The following is a 22,396-nucleotide window of genomic DNA, read 5'->3' on the forward strand; positions in this document are numbered from 1 at the left end:
AGTCACAGTTTTAAAAAGTCATACAAGTTTCTTAACCACCACCCACTCGCCTCTAGTTATTTTTTGTGCCATATTTTTATTATTATTTCGTTTCAACAGTAATGTCGCTTTTTAATCTAAAATGCACATATCTTATCGGCTGTTTTGCATATTATTATATTAATTTAATTTAACAATATTATATATAATAATTGTCATGTTAGTAGACAGCCTATAGGATCGCTTGCCAAAATTGTTGACATTGTAATTATCTTTAAGATGGACAGCCTTTGAATAGTTTGTTTTGCATAACGACATTGAAATAAAAACACATTTATTGTTTCTGTTACAGTTGAAGAAATTCAAATAATACTTAAAAGAAGGAGTAAGGATTTCACCATGAGGATGTCTGTGAGAAGAATTCGCAGTCCAAGTGCATAAATGATCAAAATATTTTAAAGCTTAGTTCTTGCGAATAAATTTATATAAATAACTTTTTCTAGTAAATATTGCCTTAGTCAATCTTCGTATTATGAATAAAATCAATTTATTTGCATTTTATTAAAAAAAAAAAGTACTTTATATGAGAATGGCGAAGAAAAAGATTGTTTTTATATCATTGAGATAATTAATGGCAGCAATATAATAATGTTACCACCGAGATTTTAATATAAAATTTGAGTTTTGGTTTATGGTGGCAATGTTGACCTACTAATACACGTTATTTTAAGAATATAGCTATTACGTAAGACATGTTTTTAAAAATAATTTTACTTTTAGATTGTTAAATTTTCTTGTTCTTGTTATTAATTTTTATTTAGTGTGTGTTCCTTGTTGCCAAAGAAATTTATCAAAGTAATTTATATCAAGCCAAATAATTGTATTATAGTTTCAGTATTTTTGTTAAATTGTATATAATATTTGCATTTGTTACTGTTAATAACTAAGTTACCTTTTAAAGTTCAAAGAAAACGCGCAATATATTAAACCAAAGAATCTTCCAGTCGATTCTAGCCTTTATAAGTGCCTTATACGAAATATGTAATACTATTGTTACGACGTAATTCTTAAGAGTTTTTTATTAAATTTAAGATATATTATATTGTGTAAGATTACATTTCGTCCTAGATAATCTTTCATAATAATGTTTTTTTTCAGCGTGGACTGACTACATTGTTTACTAATAGGAATATATTTTTACCTTATCGTTATCTGCTTAAAAGTTAGACCAAATCAATAATTATACTCAGTTATTAAATAAATTGCTCCTTGAAATTAATATCTGTTTTAAAATAATGCACATGCCCAGAACAAATGCATACTACTTTAAAGTATTGTTATGATTTATCTTTAAAAATTAGCATTTGGGCGAATTTATTATTGTTTTGATGTCGAGAGCTACGTAATACATATGTAAATTTTAAGCAATTATTTTTGTGATGGAAAATTCTGTAACGAACAATTGTATCAACGCAATATTCAGATCTTTTTAAATGATTACATGTTACCGTTAAGTTAAAAAAACAAATGCGTTATTATTAGAAAAAAAATTGAACGATTGAAAATATAATATACTCATGATTACTTAACAAAGAGTTACATTCTGTCTTGAAACAGTTTTTATGTAATATTGATTAAGTGTTTTTAAATGTAAAACACACTCATTTTAATTAAATTTACTTTGTAATTGTTTTTTATTATAGTGTTGTTGATATCAAACAAAATAAAAACCTATAATATTATACTTCGACCTAAAACGCATTTGGATTCATATTTTTTAATGTGAGTCTTTATTAAAGTATCTGGTCATATTTTTTCAACAGTTATAGAATGTTTTTACATATTCTATTACTTTGTGTTAATGTTTATAATAATGATAAAATAATAAAATTTAAATAGAAAATATCAAAAATAAATATACTTTATATCTGATGTCTATTAACACAAAATAATAAAATAAGGATTATTAGGGACTACCGGATATAAATGACTTAATTATTTTTTCGTTCGTAAAGATTGACTACATATAGCGAAACGGTCATTGCAAGCTATTTTCGCTGCATCGTATAAATTGTCGACGCTGCAGGAACTTGGACGAAAAACGCAATCTCCTGAACGCGACCCACGAAAAATACAAATTCAAGCCCTGATGCGTCCAAATTTTTCATAAGAATAACAAACATAGGTCAAGTTTATTTATATTTTTTTTCAAAATACTGTTATATTTTAATGTATACAATAAATTCATTAGTCAAATGCTGCACAAATTAAAAACAAAATTTTTTGTTTTGTATTTTATAAATTATTTTAAAGTGGAGTGTGTTTGGTTTGTTTTAATTTGATTGATTTAAGAATGAGAATAAATGTTCTTTATTTAATAAATACTATGTGTCTTAATAATCTAGACCCATCTTCCGCCTTAAATTTATGACATAAAAACTCAGTAATATGTGTATAGTACATAGATATATAAGAGTTGTTTTAAATTCTTATAAATTTTTAGAAAACAATTTGTTTCAGGTGATCTGGATTTCTTTAAAAACATGATGCAAAATATGTTACCCATCATGCCTATGAAGACTAAAAACTACTGGTCGCAATTCGATTCTAGTTTCGAGTGCGAAAAATGCAAGAGGAAGTACAGACATAAAAGCACTTACCGAAGGCATATTACCTACGAATGTGGAAAGGAGCCGATGTTTCGCTGTCCATTTCTGGATTGCACTTACAAAGCTTATCAAAAGACTCACACGGATGCTCATATCAAGACGAAACACAAAGTTATGACTATAGAATACAAAGGATGATGCATCGCTCAAAATGAACATAAAAAATGTGATATTAAATTTAATTCTGATTAAAGTTAAGGTAAAATTTTACGTCGTAATTTCATTTTTATTAGGTAATTAGATTACAAGGCTTACTAGTCTATTTTTCACGTTTACGTTATAAAATACCACAAAATAATTTATTTTTAAACATTGGCGCGAAAGTTAATTGATTGATCTCGAAAATATTTTTTGTTAATTCTTTAATATGGCAAAGGTATAACAAAATAGTATATAAAAACACAATATGAAGTACAATCTAAGTAGTATTTGTACAATGATTACTGAAAAAGTGTAATTGAGCAAATGTGATGAAAAATTAAATATTATCTGAGAATCACCTATTTGTAATAGGTGATGAACCATTTCAATTATGTTAAATTAAAAATATACTTTATTTAGTTAACATATACAACATTTATGTTTATCTTTACTTATCTTATTGGTTATATTTCTCAACGCACTCTGTCAACTGTCTGACAACTGTCATAATTTATTTGTAGTATCCTATATGTCAATGTCAATAAGAACGATAGAAAAATTCGGCAAAAATAATCAATCGACTATTATTAGTAGAATATGACTCTATTTGAATTAAAAAATTAACAGTTAGTGATTTAACAATATGAATAGATTACTCTCTATTAATAAGTGTTACCTTAATACATTTAGGAATAATATAAGTCGAACTTCGTCTGTTATTTTACTTTCTAAAAATGTTTTACCAAATGTTTGTGTTCTTCGTGGAACACACGAGCAAAAGAAAATCCGGTCAACTCTTAATTATATGATAGCACTCGGTGTGATGACAGTCGGTTTAAGTTATGCGGCAGTACCATTATATAGAATATTTTGCCAGGTGAGTCTAACCCTCTAGGAAATATATTCTTATCATATTCAATAGACGATATCGTAAGAATATTTGAAATGAAGCGGAACGGCTTAATTAATAAAAATTATCAATCTTACTATTGTCTTTTATAACATTATTATTATATTAGAGAATTGTCAATTAATTTTGAACAAGATGCGAACCCCTCTTATATAAAACTATTAAACACTAGACGCATTTCACTAAGCAGACTTATTGACTCTCAAATGGTTTATATTTCATGGAGGTTATAATATAAGAATACAATTTCCATGAACAATATGTATATAAAAATAATACAGTGATAATGTTTGTGTTTTACAGGCATATAGCTATGGAGGTACTACTGGACAAGCGGAAGCTGATGAGTCTGTTAGTAAGATGAAAGCAATCAAAGATAGACCACTAAAGATTCGCTTTAATGCCGATGTTGCATCTTCTATGCAGTGGAACTTTAAACCACAACAAACAGATATCACTGTAAGTTGTTACCTTGTTAAACTTGTATATATTAATATATGAAGATTATGCAGTGTCCTTACTTACCTGTTCATTCTCTTAGCTCTTCAAGCTTTTTAGAAAAAGTTATAGATATACCTGTACTTTTACCTGTTACTTGATTTAAATATTTTTGCAAATCACTATCTAAGCAAAAATAATTATTCTATTAATATTGCAAAGATAATGATGGTCAGCCTAATCTTCTGTGTGGGTATTTATTAAATCAAATATAAGTTATTAGAATTAAATACATTTAATGTTCATCTGTGAACTGTGTGAGTGCATATGTCACACAAGTACTGACTAGGACATTGGAAGAGACTATGTATAAGAATTTCTACTTTATTAAAAACATCTTAAAGGGTAAGGCAGACAAGTTTTCTCAGCCTTACCCAAAAGTTAAATGCTTCAGAATATAAGACTATGAAAGAAATAACAACCAACACTTTATAATTATATATCATATCCTAAATGTTCTACATATTTAGGATAGAATATTTAAAAGTGGATACTTTGCAGGTGGTGCCTGGTGAGACTGCACTTGCATTTTACACAGCACGAAACCCCACAGATAAGGCAGTGATTGGCATTAGCACATACAATGTGATCCCATTTGAAGCGGGACAGTACTTCAATAAGATTCAGTGCTTTTGCTTTGAGGAACAAATGCTAAATCCTCATGAACAGGTAATATACGTTTATTGATATATCATTCAAAAAAATGCCCTCAAAACAATTGAACCATTTGTTCAGATATGTTCTAACCCACCAATCTCTTATAGAAATTATTAAAATTGAAAAAATGTCTATTGCACAAGTTACTTATTACATAATGTTATGACATGTCATTAAAATTATATGAAGCTACTACTATTTGTAATGTTTTGTCAATATATTTTCCCTCTCATTTAATATGATCCATTTTTTTAATATGTTCCTGTTTTCTTTGAAAGCTGAATAAAAAAAAATGTTTCCAGTATCAACCCATGTGAACCCATTCTCCAAGAAACTTCTGAATGAATGTCACCAAAACTGAACTTCTGCTCTGTAGTTTTGTCATGATTAATAATTTATTTATTGCCACTAATGTCTTGCATAATCAAAGATAATTTCGAGTATATGCAACACTATTTGATTAAAACTATTTTTTTTTTACTTGTTACAGGTTGATATGCCTGTGTTCTTCTACATAGATCCAGAGTTTCAAGAAGATCCCAAAATGGAATATGTTGACGAAATAGTACTATCTTATACTTTCTTTGAAGCTAAGGAGGGACTAAAGTTACCTGTTCCTACTTATGCTAGATAAATATAATGTAAATAATAGCAATTGTTAGCACAAGATTATGTAATTTATGTAGTTGTTGTTTTAAATTAAAATATAAGATTAGTAAATTTTGTGTTATTGTGTTCCAATCCAAATTAATGCAAAGACCCCGGTTTAATTTATGAATTGGAAGAAAAAAAATTGCGTAAGTTTCTCTAAGAACTCGAGATACGTCAGTTTTCCCAAATAATACTTTCTAAAGAGCGCATATGCACTAGTTCATCTCAGTATGTACCTCTTGATTAAAAATTACTGACAAAAAATAAGCCTATTTTTTTCAGTCGTTTTTTTTTTTAAATTTTTTCAATTTTTTTTTTTAAATATGAGACAACATCACATACATTACTCTGATCCCAATGTAAGTAGCTGAAGCACTTGTGTTATGGAAATCAGAAGTAACGACGGTACCACAAACACCCAGACCCAAGACAACATAGAAAACTAATGGTAATCTACATCGACTCGGCCGGGAATCGAACCCGGGACCTCAGAGTGGCGTACCCATGAAAACCGGTGTACACACCACTCGACCATGGAGGTCGTCAAATGTCGTCAATCGTCGTTTGAACAGGTGATTCTTTATTGTGAATAATCACAGCTAGGTCGCATGCGAGGTGCAATGAAAGGCGATATTGGAACTGAGAATTTAATATCCACAAGCGCCTCGGCCTCAGGCCTTGACGGCGGCCGTGACGGGGTAGCCGCGCCGCAGGCCCATGCACTGGTCGCGGTCGATGAACAGCGTGCTGCTCTTGTAGCGCAGCTCGGCCTCCAGCCCCGCGCGCACGCCCAGCAGCGTCTGGTGCGTGCCCTCCGCCGTGTGCAGCTTGCCGCGCAGCGACTCCATGGCCGCCTGCAGCTCGCACACCTCGCGCACAAGCCTGCGGGACGCCCAGCGTCAGTCCCACCATACCCATACCCCAGTCCACACCATACCCCACATACACTCACTCATACAACACCTGTTCTAGTCTGCGGGACGCCCAGCGTCAGTCGCTCCAGAGGCCACACCACACCATACCCCACATACACTCACTCATACAACACCTGTTCTAGTCTGCGGGACGCCCAGCGTCAGTCGCTCCACAGGCCACACCATACCATACCCCACATACACTCACTCATACCGCACCTGTTCTGCGCTTCGTCCCTGCACTTCTCGAGGTGCGGGCGGTTGGTGCGCGCCTGCAGCCGCGTGTGCGCCACCTTCATGGGTTGAAGTTTGTCCTCGATGGCCTTGTTCAACAGCTCGAGCGTCTTCTCCACGTCGAACATTTCTTGTTGAATCTGAAGTCAAATTTATTTCACGTACTATTCTAAAATCCAAAATCAAAATATGGGTACTTTATTCAAGTAGGCTTTTAGAGACACTTTTCAATCGTAATTTTACGGAACTATGTGAAGTAGAGCGACAAAAAACTCAGTACAAGTAAAGTAAATACAATTATATATATAACATATATCCTGCCTGAATGTTAACAAGTATTTTACGATCTACATAATCTTCTGGTGAATAATTTATCAATGTTTTTCTTTATGGTAACTTTACTCACTTTGTGCAAATGGAGCTGTAGTTTGTTCTTGATCTCGATGGTCTCCGCGATACGACGCGTAAATGCGCTGTTCGTGTTACTCCATTGATCCCAAATCTCCGTCGCCGAAACGTTGATCAAGTTTTCAGCATCTGCGGATCGAAACTCGTTAGAACGCACCGAGAGGAGCCACACGCGGCGTGGTGGGGCCCGCACTCACCGGAGAGCATCTGCACGGCCTTGGCGCGCTCGGACTGCGAGCGCTGCAGCGTGGCGGCGCTGGCGGCGGCCCAGCGCGCGCCGTCGCACACCGTGGGGTCGTAGCGCTCGATGCCCGCGTAGAACTGCAGACCCTGTAACGCGATCACGCGCTCAAATCGATGAGTTCTCGGGACTGAAATGCGCTCCATAAACATTCGCAACGAAATAAATAAGTAAGAAGGATTCATGTTATATAAAGGACCAGAATGACTGTGGATTCCATATTTTATCGACATTTATTAAAAAATATCAAAAAATAGGGCTGACTTTATGATAAAATTTGAAGGTACTGCTGGCTTGCCTTGGAAAAGTTGTTGAGTTGATGGCACATGGAGTCGATGCCAAGGGCGTACTCTTTGTTACGAAGATCGGTCTCCAGCTCGTGCTGGGTAGCGCGACAATTCTTAGACTGTTGCCGAACCTGCAAAACATACAACTTATTCTAGCGCCTGTATAACTTAGTAATAAATAACGTGGTCATCATAAATAAGCTATCATCAGTCTTAAATACTGCCTTTAATTCAGCGTATTGTTGGCAGAGCCGGATTTAAAGGTCTAGAGGCCCCCGGACCACAAAGCAATGGGGGCCCTAGACAAACAGAAGCGTGAACAACCTAATAATTATATTATCATGAATTAATTACTTTTTTTATTTCAATCAGTAAGCTATGATTTATTTACTTGTATCCGTAACTTTTAAAATATTAAATAATAAAATTATTATAATTTGACTATATCTCGGTATTTATTAACTTGCTGAAAACTGTGGCCCCCACTAATGTGGAGGCCCCAGGGCAGTTGCCCCGGTTGCCCTCCCCTAAATACGGCCCTGATTGTTGGTTTACCTTTTCAAGCATATTTCGAAATTTGTCCTGGCACTCCCGAAGTGTGGCGACTTCCTTTAAAAGCGACTGCTCCACTGCATCGTGAACTTGCTCCATCCCTGAGCAAAAACATTACTAATTAAAATATAATAAAATTATTTAATATCAATACATCAAGAAAAAACATCAACCTTGTCTCTTCTCACGATGGTACAAACATTCTTGTACAATATGAAGAGGACCCTCAATACCAGCGATAGCTCTTTCGAGCTGCCTCCTCGTATCGTTCAGTTTCTCACAGGTCGCCACTAACCGCTCCATTTCTATCGAAACCTAAAAAAGGATGTGCGTCTAATATTCCTTTTTTATTTACAGGCAATATAACACCTTACCTCATTGCGCCAAAATGTAGTATCTGTTATTCTTTCGCCGATTCTTCTACCAGAGTCTCTCTGCCCCTGTGTTCCAATTTCGTCAGTCTCTCTGTAATTTGTTTAGTCTATGAGTACCTTTTGAGTTTGTTTTTTTTTCTAAATAACAGTAAGTCTTACCTTAGCATCCGCATAATGTCATTTCTTACACGCTCAGAGAAGTTTCTTTTTGCATCCGACTCGTTATAATTTTTGATGCTGGTCTGATTCCATTCGTTCTGGGTGTATCGAGTATAGAGCGCTGCTCGAGCTGCATGTTCAGGGCTTCGGTCAAAGCCTGTGACGAGGTTAGGAAACCGCAGAGGTTCTGTTGCCATCCCAGCTGGCGTATAGCACGGATCCACCATTGTATTAGTAATTGGTTGGGATGGCCTATTTCGTCAAACAGTATTATGAGAATAAAAATAAAATATACAAAAATAATAAGCAGCCAAAGTTACAAATATAATGAACCAAACATACTGTGAAATTAATATAAACTATGCTAAAGCTTATTTAAATAAAAAATATATTTACATCGGTGTAACTTCAATTTCTTCGTAACCCATGATAGGTCTCCACGGATGTTTTTTTGGCGAGTGGAAACAGTACCCTACTTGTGGGGGTACACTTGGAGACCCTGGAGTTTCTTTTACGGGACTCCATTGTTGTAGTTGCTAATAATAAAAGTAATTAAATTACCAACATTTTTCAAAAAATAATATATGCATATTAATAATGCTATATTTACTGTACACATGGAAACTTCTTTAGCCATTTTTGTGGGTACTGATAGCCAAAATTTAGAGGAAATTAATTAATGGTAAAATTTCAATATAAAACTAGAAATTCAAATTGCTATTCGGTGTCATGTTACTCATTCGTAATGACATTTTTTTTTTCAAGTTACGTCATTGTTTTTTTTAGTTGGTATTAAAGAGTTGAAATAGTGATTAAATAATTATACGTAATTCTAAATAGGTCTAATATGTTGTGTTGTTTATTGTGCTATCAATCGATTTTGTTTCCAAACGCAAAATATAAGTCAATGTCAAGTTTGTGACATCAAGTTACTGTGACAGACGACAGTGACCAGTGTCACTGAAAAACTCATACGAATAACTCGAAAACACTATTTTGCTACAAAATATTTTTTTTTGCAGTGGATATTTCAACCTTCTGGTTAATAAATGTTACACCGTTGAAAAAGTAAAATAAAATGAGTAGCGTTCCTGAAAACGCACCTAATCGTAAGTTACATATAATTTGATTTTACTCAAGACCTATTTGAATGTTCGTGAAAAATTGAAATAAATTCATTTAATTTGTTCAGATTGCCCTGGTACTCAGAGCGAGGATGCAGGCAAAGCCTCAGCGTGTGCTGGGTGTCCAAACCAGAACATCTGTGCATCGGGTATAGTAGAAAACATTACTCATATTACAGATACACAATCAGGATTTATTTACAAAACACACAGACACCAGATAAAGATTTTAATGCTACCACTTGAAACATAAATAAAAACTTTATTATAACATTGATAAAATAACAAAATAAAGCTTTTAATATAATAATATTGGTCAAAGCTGCAACTCATCATTAGTTGATGATGGTTATGAAATATAAAAATAAAACATTGCTTAAACAAATTTTAAGGAGTACCGGCTGGACCAGATCCTGCACTTGAAATAATCAAAGAGCGCCTAGCCAATGTGAAACACAAAATCATAATTCTCTCCGGTAAAGGTGGGGTGGGCAAAAGTACTGTTACCTCACTTCTGGGACACGCACTGGCTAAACTCAATCCTGATGCAAATGTAAGTCCATTTATCATCATTTCACAGCAAAAATGTTTATCTCATTTGATAAAATACAGTTGTTTTTGAACAATATTTTTGATAAAATTTCGTCATTCATTAGTAAAAAATTTTATTATGACGACTTAAAATAATATTTTTGTGTGCTATGATTGTGTGCATGTATCGAGATGGGAACATCAATAGGCACTTAATTTACCACCCAGCAATAAAGAAAAAGAAAGTAACAAATTAACACAATAAATAATAAAATTTAATATTATTTTCAATATTTAAAAAATCTGATTTTGATTGAAACTACACTTTTACTATTGATATCCCATAGTTTTCCTGTACTACTGAGATTCATATAAATACACACTTAGCATTGTGGTTAATATGTGAGAAACTTTTATAATTCATCGCTGACTTACAAATATTTTTACAAAATCATTCTGTACATGATGTGTACAGAATGATTTTGTGAAAATATTTGATCGTGTAAGCAAAAAAATTTATATTCATTGTATGACACATATTATGAAAAATACATACTGATATATTGCAGTCACTGTGGTATTATAGATACGCAAAATAAACAGTGCAAAATGTTTTTCATCTTTGATTGTCAATTTTAATTCTTACGGCGTCAAGATATAGGGGCATTAGTGACCACCTACATCAGGGAGGCTAATTTACCATTTTTCTAGCCCTTGAACTAATTAGAATCCAATAAAGATTATCTTTTTACGAGCGTGTGTGAAACTTCGAATCTATTTGATCAAATAATGCTACTCTATTTTATATCGAACCACGAGGATGTGTTTAAAAAAAAATTTCATATCGATTTATAATTTAGTAATGTATCGAATACGTATTTATGCACAGCTTTAGATCAATGACTACACGTATATTATATATACGACAAAGATAATTAGAATACTTAATTAAGCATGAACGATAATGGGACTATTTGAAGTGTATTATAGTGTTTAATAAATAGGAACAGCAACTTTACCCTGTTATATCTCGAACGGCGTTCGTATGAGCTGCCGAATTCCATATCGATGCCTTAAAAATACCGGAGACGTGTATCGATCCCGATGTCTGGTGGGAGATTTCGCAAGGCCTTGTCTCGTGGCGCGGCACCGCCTGGCACAGCCGCCTATATAGGTCACCTTATAATACATGGATTTCATTACCCGCCTTAAGTATTATTATCAATCAATAAATGGTTTCACCAGACATTCGGCTTATTTTTACGAATGTTTTATATTAAGTTATTTAATTTGAAAATATTTATAATATTATGTAACACTAGTAGTCGAGCTGAGGTCGCCCAGTGGTTAGAACATTAACCGATGATTGCGGGTTTAAACCCAGGCAAGCACCACTACATATATGTGCTTAATTTGTGTTTATAATTCATCTCAACATGTGTTTAATTTCATCGAAATTCTGCCACATGTGCATTCCACCAACCCGCATTGGAACAGCGTGGTGGAATATGTTCCAAACCCTCCTTAATGGAAGAGGAGGCCTTATCTCAGCAGTGGGAAATGTTAAGGCTGTTACTTTACTTTTACCAGTAGTCGCCCGCGTCTTTGCTCGCGTTTTAGGGTGTTGGTTGTCACGTGTCAGGCAAAAAAAGCAGCCTGTTTCCTTTCTTGGATATCATGTGTTTACTTCATACCAGATTTCATCAAATTCAGTTGAGCAATTTGGTCGTGAAAGAGCGATAGACGAGCGATAGTCAGTGTAACTACAGACACAAGGGACATAACATCTTAGTTCCCAAGGTTGGTGGCACATTGACGATGTAAGGAATAGTTAATATTTCTTACAGCGTCATTGTCTATGGGTGATGGTGACCACTTACCATCAGGTGGCCCATATGCTCGACCGCCAACCTACACCATAAAAAAAAACTTTCACATTTATAATATTGATATAGATTTCCAACCTAAAGGCAAACATTTACATAATCCGTAACAGATAAGGTTATTTGTATTTATCGTTTGTATATTTTGTATAAAACCTGAAAGCTTGAAATGAAACAATGGAACACCGTCATGCTCATTAAAGTTGTGTTTAAGTTAAGGTTGCTTCTAACATACTTATTATTGATTGATTAAATACAGTCTTCTGATGCTATTATATGTGGTAATACATTCACTATTTAGACTAAAAGCATACTTTTACAAAACAAAAGATGTTTTAGACAAACTAAAAATAGCAAGCCTTGAACATACATCAAATAAACTCAATCGATATAACAACATTTAACAAAAATAAACAATAGCAAAAACTTATTTATACACGGGATAGGATACTGATACCCATCAAAATTAAATAATTTCATTATTATTCTCTTTTTGGCCAGTCGTAATAAAATACATATCGAAAGGACCTCTGTAGAGTTTTGTATAGTTAAAGAAAGAAAATCTTAAGTAGGTATTTCTATTTGAATTCCGAATCTATTCATATTGCATTCATATACATATGTAAATAGTCTAAGTGGTCAACTTTATGAAAAGTATATCAAAATCAAAATAAACTTTATTCAAGTGAGCTTTTACAAGCACTTTTGAATCGTCAATTAACAATTAAGTGAAGTTACCACCGGTTCGAAAAGTAGATTCCACCGAGAAGAACCGGCAAGAAACTCAGTAGTTACTCTTTTTCAACATTTAAAAAATACAAAGTCATTTTTACTATTGTATTTTTTATAAAAGATTTGAATTTACGAAACGGAGAAGATAAAAATGTCTGTAAATGTTAAAACAAAACCGGAAGATTTTGTAGAAGTCACAGGAAGTTAAATACAAAGTCGTTTAGAAGTTTATTTACTTATTTCGCTTTCACCAGGAATAACATAGAAGTGCGACCTTATCATATAACTAGTTTTTAAACGTGTCAGTCATGTTTGGTAATTAATTATGTACCAATTATAATATGCTAAGTTGCGTCTATGAATAATAAATATATTCGCGTCGATATGGTCATTTTTTGGAAACAGTTTTGTCAGCCATTGGAAAATTTTCGTTACAAATTTCAAATCAAATCAATTTTATTCAAGTAAACTTCACAATGAAACGTTTTTGAATCGTCAACAATTAAATACTTCCACCGTTTCGGAAAGCAGCTTCTAGCGGGAAGAAACGGCAAGAAACTCGCATAGTTGCTCTTTTTAAATAAACGGATTTACAATGCTGTTATAAATGTGCAATTTACAGTAATTAGTGTCCTATGATGGAACCCGAGCCTAACTACAAGCGTTTCTTTCTAAAAAGTACTCTTTTGACTAATAATATGATTTATTTATTAATTTAGTCTTAATAATCTTCTTAAATTCTGTGAATGGTAAATTGATTATATTCATGATTTTAAGATTATCGTAATCAGTTTCTTAATGTGGTTCTAAATTCTGGTTATGTTTAATTTGGAGAAAAAGTTGTGGTTTTTCAGGTACTTAATTAAATTCCAATTAAAAATCGAATTGTTTAATTTTTTGACCATTGTTTATTTATTGAGGATACTACTGATGTTCATATTCCTATTGTTTCATTTTTATCTCTCTTCAATGGGTGATATTTACTGCTTGTTTTTGTAAAGTTTCACTAATTATTATTGCTTAATTTTTATTATTTATTAAATTTATATTTCATTTAATGTTCTACCGTAATAAAAACTATGTAACAAAAACCCTACTGTATTTATCTGTTCACCGATTTTCAACACATATGAAGTTAAAAGTATACCATAACAACAAGATAAAATACAAAATAAAAAAGGTAGGTCCACAGCAAAACCACAAAATAATGTTACAATTAGTTATTTGTGTTTATTTTTTTCATAAAACACCGATAAATGGAATGTCACGGTGACTGTTCATAAACTTGCTTAGAAAATCGTTTAGCATATACAGGGCTCCATAAAATGTATTGATTAGGAATACATAACGGCTCCTGTAATTGATATATTTATAAATATAGAGTTGTTATTTTGTAGGTGGGTATACTGGACGCCGATATATGTGGGCCGAGTCAGCCGCGCGTGCTCGGCGTCAGCGGAGAGCAAGTTCACAACTCCGGCTCAGGCTGGTCACCTGTCGTGAGTACACCACTGACAGCCTCCGAGATAATTATTTAAATTACATGTTTCTTCCGACTAGATATTTAATTAATATATCTTTAAGAGTCGAGATGGCCCAGTGGTTAGAACGCGTGCATCTTAACCGATGATTGCGGGTTCAAACCCAGGTAAGCACCGCTGATCCATGTGCTTAATTTGTCTTTATAATTCATCTCGTACTCAGCGGTGAAGGAAAACATCGTGAGGAAACCTGCATGTGACAAATTTCATAGAAATTCTGCCACATGTGTCTTCCACCAACCCGCATTGGAACAGCGTGGTGGAATATGTTCCAAACCTTCTCCTCAAAGGGAGAAGAGGCCTTTAGCCCAGCAGTGGGAATATACAGGCTGTTGTTGTTGTTGTTTGTTGTATATCTTTAATTATTCATTACTTTAATAACATTAAATTAATTCGAAAGTTCCGCTAGCAACTTCCTCGACATTCAATGTCATGATTATTCAAGATCTCGACTTAAGATATTTCGTCAGTCAATGTCAGAATTGTTTACTCGCCTTGACTCTTGTGGTCGGAAAAGGCCCTTGTTTAATATTAATAATGTAATGATCGTTTAATAATGCCCCGATCAAGTATTTAAGCATATGAAACAACAAAAAGCATCCCCAAAATGTTAATGAGCAAAAAATATTATAAAACGATTCATCTGAAACTAGCAAAGAGAATTTTTGGAAAAGTTTCGATGTTTTAAGATTTCCTCAAAACGTTGTTAGTCCAAATTTCAACTAAAAACCATTGATTCATAAGAAACCCGTCTTAAAAACTACTTAAATATTATATCTGTATATTATTGTCCTGTATTACTGTATGTCTACATTATTAATGTCATGCGATGATGTAATATAATTATATGTAGCTTTTGAATTGCTGCTCACTTCTTATATCGTTTACATTGTAATGAAATTAGATAAAAGTCCATTCCCTCGAAGTTGAATGGCTTCGAGAGTGTTGAATCTCGCCCCGAACGTAACACAACAAACCAATCTATAATTGCATTTAATTAAATTTATGTTATGTATTATTATAAACAATAAATTACTTTAAATAAATATTAATTTATTTAGGTACAATGTTCGGTTTTTTCTTGAAATTATATAATAAATATTTTATTAATTATATTTTTTTATTATTAGAATTTTTGATAGTCAGTTGTTTCTAGACGCTTATGCAGTGTTTCTAGGTGCTAAAATACTTAACTTTTTTTATACACTATCAAGCTTCACCCATAGGGGTGAAAGCTGCGACTTTATATCGGCGAAACCGCACCGAGCAATGAACAATACCTACTATAATTTTCTGTTAATATCAACTTTAATTTTATGAGAGGTTAGAAATAAATTATATATCATTTACTTTATTAACTTTCTTTAATTCTTCTCTTTCCTACTTATTCAATCTCATTTAATTACCGGTAGTTATATAGTTTTTTTTTGTTTATATTACAGTATGTAACGGATAATTTGTCATTAATGTCTATCGGGTTCCTATTGGGTAGTCCCGATGACGCTGTTATTTGGAGGGGGCCTAAGAAAAATGGTAAGTACATATGGATTCGGTGATTTGAAGCTTAAAAATAAAAACATTAGTAAGTAGTTTGTTTTAAATACAATTATTACCAATAAATGTTAATTATTCTGCAGGTATGATTAAGCAGTTCTTAAGTGAAGTTGACTGGGGGGATTTGGATTACTTGTTAATCGATACACCGCCAGGTACAAACACGTTTTTACTCTATAGTGACACATACACACATTATCAAGTGCATAATAATAATGTTGTCTTAAATTTTCTCGATTATTACACATTGAAATAAAACTAGTTTTAACGGATTTGAATCGCGTATATTAATTATTTTTTATCATCCCGACATTTCGAGCACTTTACAGCGTTCGTGGTCACGGGTAGACGGGCAGTCTATATATTCATATACGCGATTCAAATCCGTTAAAACTAGTTTTATTTCAATACATAATAATAAGAAGTCCTATAACTAGGAGAGGCTGGTAAATTGACATACAAATATATGCATCTAGTAGTTACCAGTTTCTTAAAAAGAATTACCTTAAAATAAATAACAAAGATTTATGAACGAGAGAACAATTATCATAAAGTTTTTTTATTTTTTTCAAAAATATTTAGGTCATACTGTAATTTTTATTTAGAGTTTTATAAATATTAATATGTAATATTAAATAGCTTAGAATTAATTCACCATATTAATAAAAAAGTGTGAGAAATCATTTATAATCTGTGCATTCAATAAATAAGTATGCGTTGTAATATGTTAATTTTGTTAAATAAATCGAGGATCAAACGTATGATTGAAACAAGGCTAGTATTGAGTAGGTGATAGACGAATGCCGTATCATATCAGGCACGTCGGACGAGCACCTGTCCGTGATCCAGTACCTGTCGGCGGCGGGCGCGTCGGGCGCGCTGGTGGTGACCACCCCGCAGGAGGTGGCGCTGCTGGACGTGCGCAAGGAGATCCAGTTCTGCCGGAAGGTCGGCCTGCCCGTCCTCGGCGTCGTCGAGAACATGTCTCTGTTCGTGTGCCCCAACTGTCAGGTAACGTGCCGCTCCAACGAAAACAGGTCCATATTATATTCTTCGTACGATTTGTGCATAACCTAATAGACCGGGAGATGATAATGACAAAATATTTGGTCATTGGTACCAGTATGGCGGTTCTTCAGGGGTCTAATTACGTAAAGGCAAAAAGGAAAATGATGGTCATACCGTTCGCACCGGCGGCCCAATCGCGATTATCGAACGCGTCGGAAAAATAACGAGTGTCGAACGATTTGTTTCACAAAAATGCTTGTGTTTTCAGATAGTCGAAAAAAAATGAAGTAGGCGGTAGCGTAATGCCATACTTCTCGGGTGTGGCTTACAGCCCGCCATACCGACGCGAATACTTTAATTTTAATAGAACAGTTCAACCATTAGTACAAGGCAAATTTTTGGCTAATTATCGTCGAGTAGCCATTCACGAAAATCACCTTGCCATACTTTTCCGACAGTTCCCAATGGCTGCCATACCACTGCAAAGAAGTAATTTTTTTTTTTGGCCAAACGATTTGTCCGCCGGTGCGATCGGTATGACCATCATTTTCCTTTTTGCCTTTACGTAATTAGACCCCTGAAGAACCGCCATACTGGTCTGGTACAAATGAGCAAATATTTTGTCATTATCATCTCCCGGTCTATAAGAACGAACCAAGATGGTTGAAAACTTAATATTAAAATAAATTAATAATGTACAGTCGGGGTAAGAAAAGATTCGGCACCTTAAGATCTATTTTCGTTTACTCAGTATGAGCGATAATCTGTTTTACCGATCGAGTATATACGATAATACGACACTGACAGACATATCTTGAAAATTCAGTAGAGGATATCATATCTGATTTAAATTTGGAATGACTAATTACACCATTAAAAAGATTTCATGTGGATATAAAACTAGACGTAGGCCAAAAATTTTACGCTATTTTGAACCAAGTCATCATACCATGTAAGTTTAATTTTATATGCTGTCGTCAGTTTAGTACTTTAGCTTCAAAAGGTACTAAGAGTTTAAGACTCCATAAAGGAAAGAATTTGAAAACTGACGAAGGTGTTCTTACTCTACCGAGGATGAGACAAGTGATGTCAATAAATTCTTCTTGGGGCAAGGTATCCTTTTTTATAGTAAAATTCCGCAGACATTTTTAACTTTACCGTTTAGTAAATTCAAATCGTTCGTAAAAAATACATTGGTAGAAAAGCAATATTATTCGATACAAGACTTTATATATGATAAAAAAGCGTGGAGTTAATACCCGTTGACTTCCAGGCAGGATATATTAATTTAAATAATTGTATTTTTAAATGTTAAAAAAGAGCAACTACTGAGTTTCTTGCCGGTTCCTCTCGGTAGAATCTACTTTCCGAACCGGTGGTAGCTTCACTTAATTGTAAAATGACGATTCAAAAGTGCTTATAAAAGCCTACCTGAATAAAGTTTATTTTGATTTGATAAATGATCACACGCGTGGCGCTGGTGCGCAGGCGCGCAGCGAGATCTTCCCGGCGACGACGGGCGGCGCGCGCGCCATGTGCGCGGCGCTGGGCGCGCGGCTGCTGGGCGCGCTGCCGCTCGACCCGCTGCTGGCGCGCTGCTGCGACGCGGGCGCCGACTTCGCGGCCGACCTGCCGCACTCGCCCGCCGTGCGCGCGCTGCGAGACATCGTGGCCGGTACGCGCGGTCTGGTCTATGCTCGCTCCTCCCTGCTTCTATACCGTAACCGTTGACCCCTCTCGTTCCAGAAATCGTCGCCACGTGCGAAGGCCCTAAAAGTTCGTAGGGAGCTCGGATCCCGAGCGGCACTGCGCGAGGCTGCGCTGCGACCGCTCCGAAGCTGTTGTTACGCCTAGTCGATGTACAAACGATAGATGACACGATGAAGTTTATGATTTGTAAATTATAATATAAGTATATCAATATATTTACATTACAAATGATGTTTTATTTCCAGTGGGATTAAAATTATAATGTGATATTTTTATGAAATAAACCTTATAGGTATTGCGCACCACTGCCGATGTTAAAAACCCCATGTTAACACGTTCACTGCCACCTAAATTTTTCCTATGCTTATAGCGATGCCGGCATACATAATGCCGCGAACACGCTAAGCGTGTCCCCGGCATCGCTAGATAAATTGTATGGACAAGCGTAGCGTGTCCACTGGCACAGGAACAAAAAAAATATTATTTTTTTGTTAAAACGGTCTTTGTTAGTTAATATTTCTTGTGTTATGCAATAATTAAGGTGTTTAGAATGATGTTGTCAGTGTTTTATCCTGGAATTATGACAAAAAACCGCTTTTATGGTAACTAAACATCATAATGAATCAGTGGTTGTAAAACTTTTTAATAAATTCCCACATATCATATTTATATTGGTGTCGAATTTGATATATACTTTTTATCGCGTTATGATTTAGTTCGTATTTCAATAAAAAAATTGTTCATGATATCTACTGTTCTACTGTTACCTGTTATCTACTGTTGTATCCCTGCAAATGACGCGGGTCAGTTTGAAAGTAGCAAGGTATAATCAAATAAAATAAAATAGAACTTTCAATACAAATTAAAACAGAGTTTAAATTTCGCTTCATAAAGTGTCCATAAAAATCCACCTTCTTTTTTTGTTTTCTCAAATAAATACTTATTAATTTCTAAAAGCAATTTTTATCTCACTTGTTTCGTTCACTTTCTTATTAGTTGCTAGAAATGTTCAAAGGTCATAGGATATCGATTCGGTGCACATGTCTTGATATAATAATAAAGAACAATTAAAGAAGTAATAATTAATAAAAAAAATAATTAAAAAATAATCAAGCTTCTTGTAAGCTAAATAGTCCAGGAATTTTAGCACCAAAAATCGGTCCGCTCTACATAAAATCCTTCTACGTGACTTTTCGATTGGATTAGGTCGGAGAGCATGAAATTTTCTACTAATTTTATATAAAACTTTTTGTACACACTTTTTTTACTAATTTTATACAAAAATTATTGATTTACTTTACAAAAACAAATAATTTGGTTTTTTTTTACTTAAATATCTCGGAAAATATCAACAATAGAAGGAAAAGTTTGGTATGAAAGAGGTGGGAAATTTTGTTTTCTACAAAAAAGATCTCTTCGGTTTTTGACGTAAAACTTACCGTTTCCGAGATATATGCAAAAAAACGTTTTCCAATATGGCGGCTAACGCTCGCGGTTTCGGACGACAGAAACTCGGTTTTATACTTGGGGGGCACTGTCCGACATAATCCAATCGAAAAATCACGTAGAAGGATTTTATGCAGAGCGGATATCTAAAAATCTTGGACTAAAACTCGTTTTATTGTTTAATTACTTCAATTCTTGTAACACGAATTTGAAGTTGACATGAGTTTACATTTTTAAGGTAAATCAGCCTTATTTAGTGTTTAATTTTATATATTTGGTGTATGTATGTGGTAGTTAATGATTAATCGAACTAACATATAGGTACTTGTAATACATAATCAGTATCAGTATCAACATAACACAAAGTAAGACAATTTACTATAAACTTTGTCATTAAATAGGAATGGCAGAATTACGGCTTATATAGTTTTACTACAAAGGTGTATAAATTTTTATAATAATAGATATTTGTACAAAAAAAATGTAACAAAGTTCCGCAAATTTGAGAAAACAATAACAAAATTAGTTCAATTGTCAACAAATTGGTAATAAGCCATAAATAAAATGTGATTTGTTGAAAAAACAGTTTGACAATCTATGATTATCCTTAATAAGTGAACAAGCCTAGCGTGTCGCCGGCATTACAAAAGACATTTTTTTCTAAAATAAAAAAATATATTAATTTTAACGGGCCACTTAAAAACTCAGTAGCTTATCGCTTGAAGATTGCACACAATTAGTTTGAATGAATAATTTAGCCTAGTTTTTAAGATATCACTGAAATTCTTAGAACAAGCCTAGCGTGTTCGCGGCGTGGCTATAGAAATTCGCATGAACACGCTAGGCTTGTCGCTGGCACTGAACGTGTTAATGGCTATTACTTTTGTTTGATCTCTTAAATTAAATAATGAAAATAATATCTTATACTTCTTTAAAGCAATTATCAGCCAATAAAAAGAGAATAAGCAATTTTAAAAGAGTAGAGTAGAACCGGGTAATGCCGGTCAGTGGGTATTACCGGTCATTGCGAAATCTCCCATTTTACTGCGTTTCCGCGCACGCACACATACACAGAGCGTGGTGCGGTGTTGCCGCGCGCCAACGCCCCGGTCCCCACTTCCCGCTTTTTTCCCTCTCTGACGTTTATGATGAACGCAGGTCTATTGTTTTCGCGCCTAACTGAAGTAACTTTTTGGAGTAATACAATAAGAGGAGAGCTGAGATGGCCCAGTGGTTAGAACGCGTGCATCTCAACCGATGATTGCGGGTTCAAACCCAGGCAAGCACCACTATATATGTATATGTGCTTAATTTGTGTACATAATTCATCTCATGCTCGATGGTGAAGGAAAACATCGTGAGGAAACCTGCATGTGTCTAATTTCATCGAAATTCTGCCACATGTGCATTCCACCAACCCGCATTGGAACAGCGTGGTGGAATATGTTCCAAACCCTCTCCGTAATGGAAGAGGAGGCCTTATCTCAGCAGTGGGAAATTTACTGGCTGTTACTTTACTTTACAATAAGAGGTGAGTGTTTATTATTTCACATTTCTTATAATGTTATTTGATATTTTTGTAGCATAAATACTAAACATTCAAAGTAATAATAGTTTTTGAACGTGTTTCGACAAGTTTCTATCTTAGAATTTAATTTACAGAAATCTTCCTAGTCGAGAAATGCCGGTCACGTCGACCGGAATTACCCGCAAGTAAAATTGATAAACCTATTTATTTTTATGTTCATTTTAACATTTCTTTATTATTTCAGAATGTCTACCTAAGAAACCAACCACTTTCAAAGGCGTCATGGAGTCAAGATCAACTACACATAGGTTTTAGACTAGTGTAGGAAGGAAAAACTATTAGAGATGAAGCTAGATCTTGTGGTGTGCCGTTTTCAACGCTTCAAGAAAGACTAAAAACCCAAAATCGTGGCAAGCCGCAACTGGGACGAAACACAGTCTTCACAAGGGAGAAAGAAGATGAAATGGTTCTCAAGTTAATCACCTTGGTAAAATATTTTACGGCTGCTCTTCGCTTCAAATTAGGAAGATGGCTTATGAATATGCTGTACAAAATAAGATTAAGCACAAATTTAATAATACACTTGCACTAGCAGGCAAGGATTGGCTCACAGGATTTATAAAAAGAAATCATTTATCTATTAGGAAAGCTCAAGGCGTGAGCCT

At 34.2% G+C, this 22,396-nt stretch overlaps 3 protein-coding genes across 4 annotated transcripts; 2 read left to right on the top strand and 1 right to left on the bottom strand.

Moving 5' to 3' along the window:
* The first annotated feature begins 3,315 nt into the window (after positions 1-3,315).
* On the top strand, positions 3,316-5,553 carry LOC124536147 (cytochrome c oxidase assembly protein COX11, mitochondrial). The gene is made up of 4 exons (XM_047112609.1): positions 3,316-3,666; positions 4,003-4,158; positions 4,699-4,866; positions 5,345-5,553. The coding sequence occupies exons 1-4, from the start codon at positions 3,433-3,435 to the stop codon at positions 5,486-5,488; spliced, it is 702 nt and encodes a 233-aa protein (XP_046968565.1). The 5' UTR covers positions 3,316-3,432; the 3' UTR covers positions 5,489-5,553.
* Positions 5,554-6,146: 593 nt separating this feature from the next.
* LOC124536449 (tektin-3-like) lies at positions 6,147-11,562 on the bottom strand. 2 transcript variants are annotated; one of them, XM_047112994.1, is made up of 11 exons: positions 11,349-11,562; positions 9,071-9,210; positions 8,675-8,926; positions 8,516-8,606; positions 8,315-8,456; positions 8,145-8,242; positions 7,601-7,720; positions 7,259-7,391; positions 7,060-7,190; positions 6,639-6,793; positions 6,147-6,387 (listed from the first exon to the last, which is right to left on the bottom strand). In XM_047112994.1, the coding sequence occupies exons 1-11, from the start codon at positions 11,391-11,393 to the stop codon at positions 6,177-6,179; spliced, it is 1,518 nt and encodes a 505-aa protein (XP_046968950.1). In that variant the 5' UTR covers positions 11,394-11,562; the 3' UTR covers positions 6,147-6,176. The 2 variants fall into 2 exon arrangements, with proteins under 2 accessions (XP_046968950.1, XP_046968951.1); XM_047112995.1 differs by lacking the exon at positions 11,349-11,562 and adding an exon at positions 9,285-9,422.
* On the top strand, positions 9,623-18,981 carry LOC124536450 (cytosolic Fe-S cluster assembly factor NUBP1 homolog). The gene is made up of 9 exons (XM_047112997.1): positions 9,623-9,783; positions 9,867-9,947; positions 10,191-10,351; positions 14,342-14,443; positions 15,928-16,018; positions 16,123-16,194; positions 16,857-17,050; positions 18,536-18,722; positions 18,794-18,981. The coding sequence occupies exons 1-9, from the start codon at positions 9,753-9,755 to the stop codon at positions 18,829-18,831; spliced, it is 957 nt and encodes a 318-aa protein (XP_046968953.1). The 5' UTR covers positions 9,623-9,752; the 3' UTR covers positions 18,832-18,981.
* The last annotated feature ends 3,415 nt before the right edge of the window (positions 18,982-22,396 follow it).

This window comes from Vanessa cardui, chromosome 16 (assembly GCF_905220365.1).
Source record: "Vanessa cardui chromosome 16, ilVanCard2.1, whole genome shotgun sequence".
In the NCBI taxonomy this organism is placed as follows: Eukaryota; Metazoa; Arthropoda; class Insecta; order Lepidoptera; family Nymphalidae; genus Vanessa; species Vanessa cardui.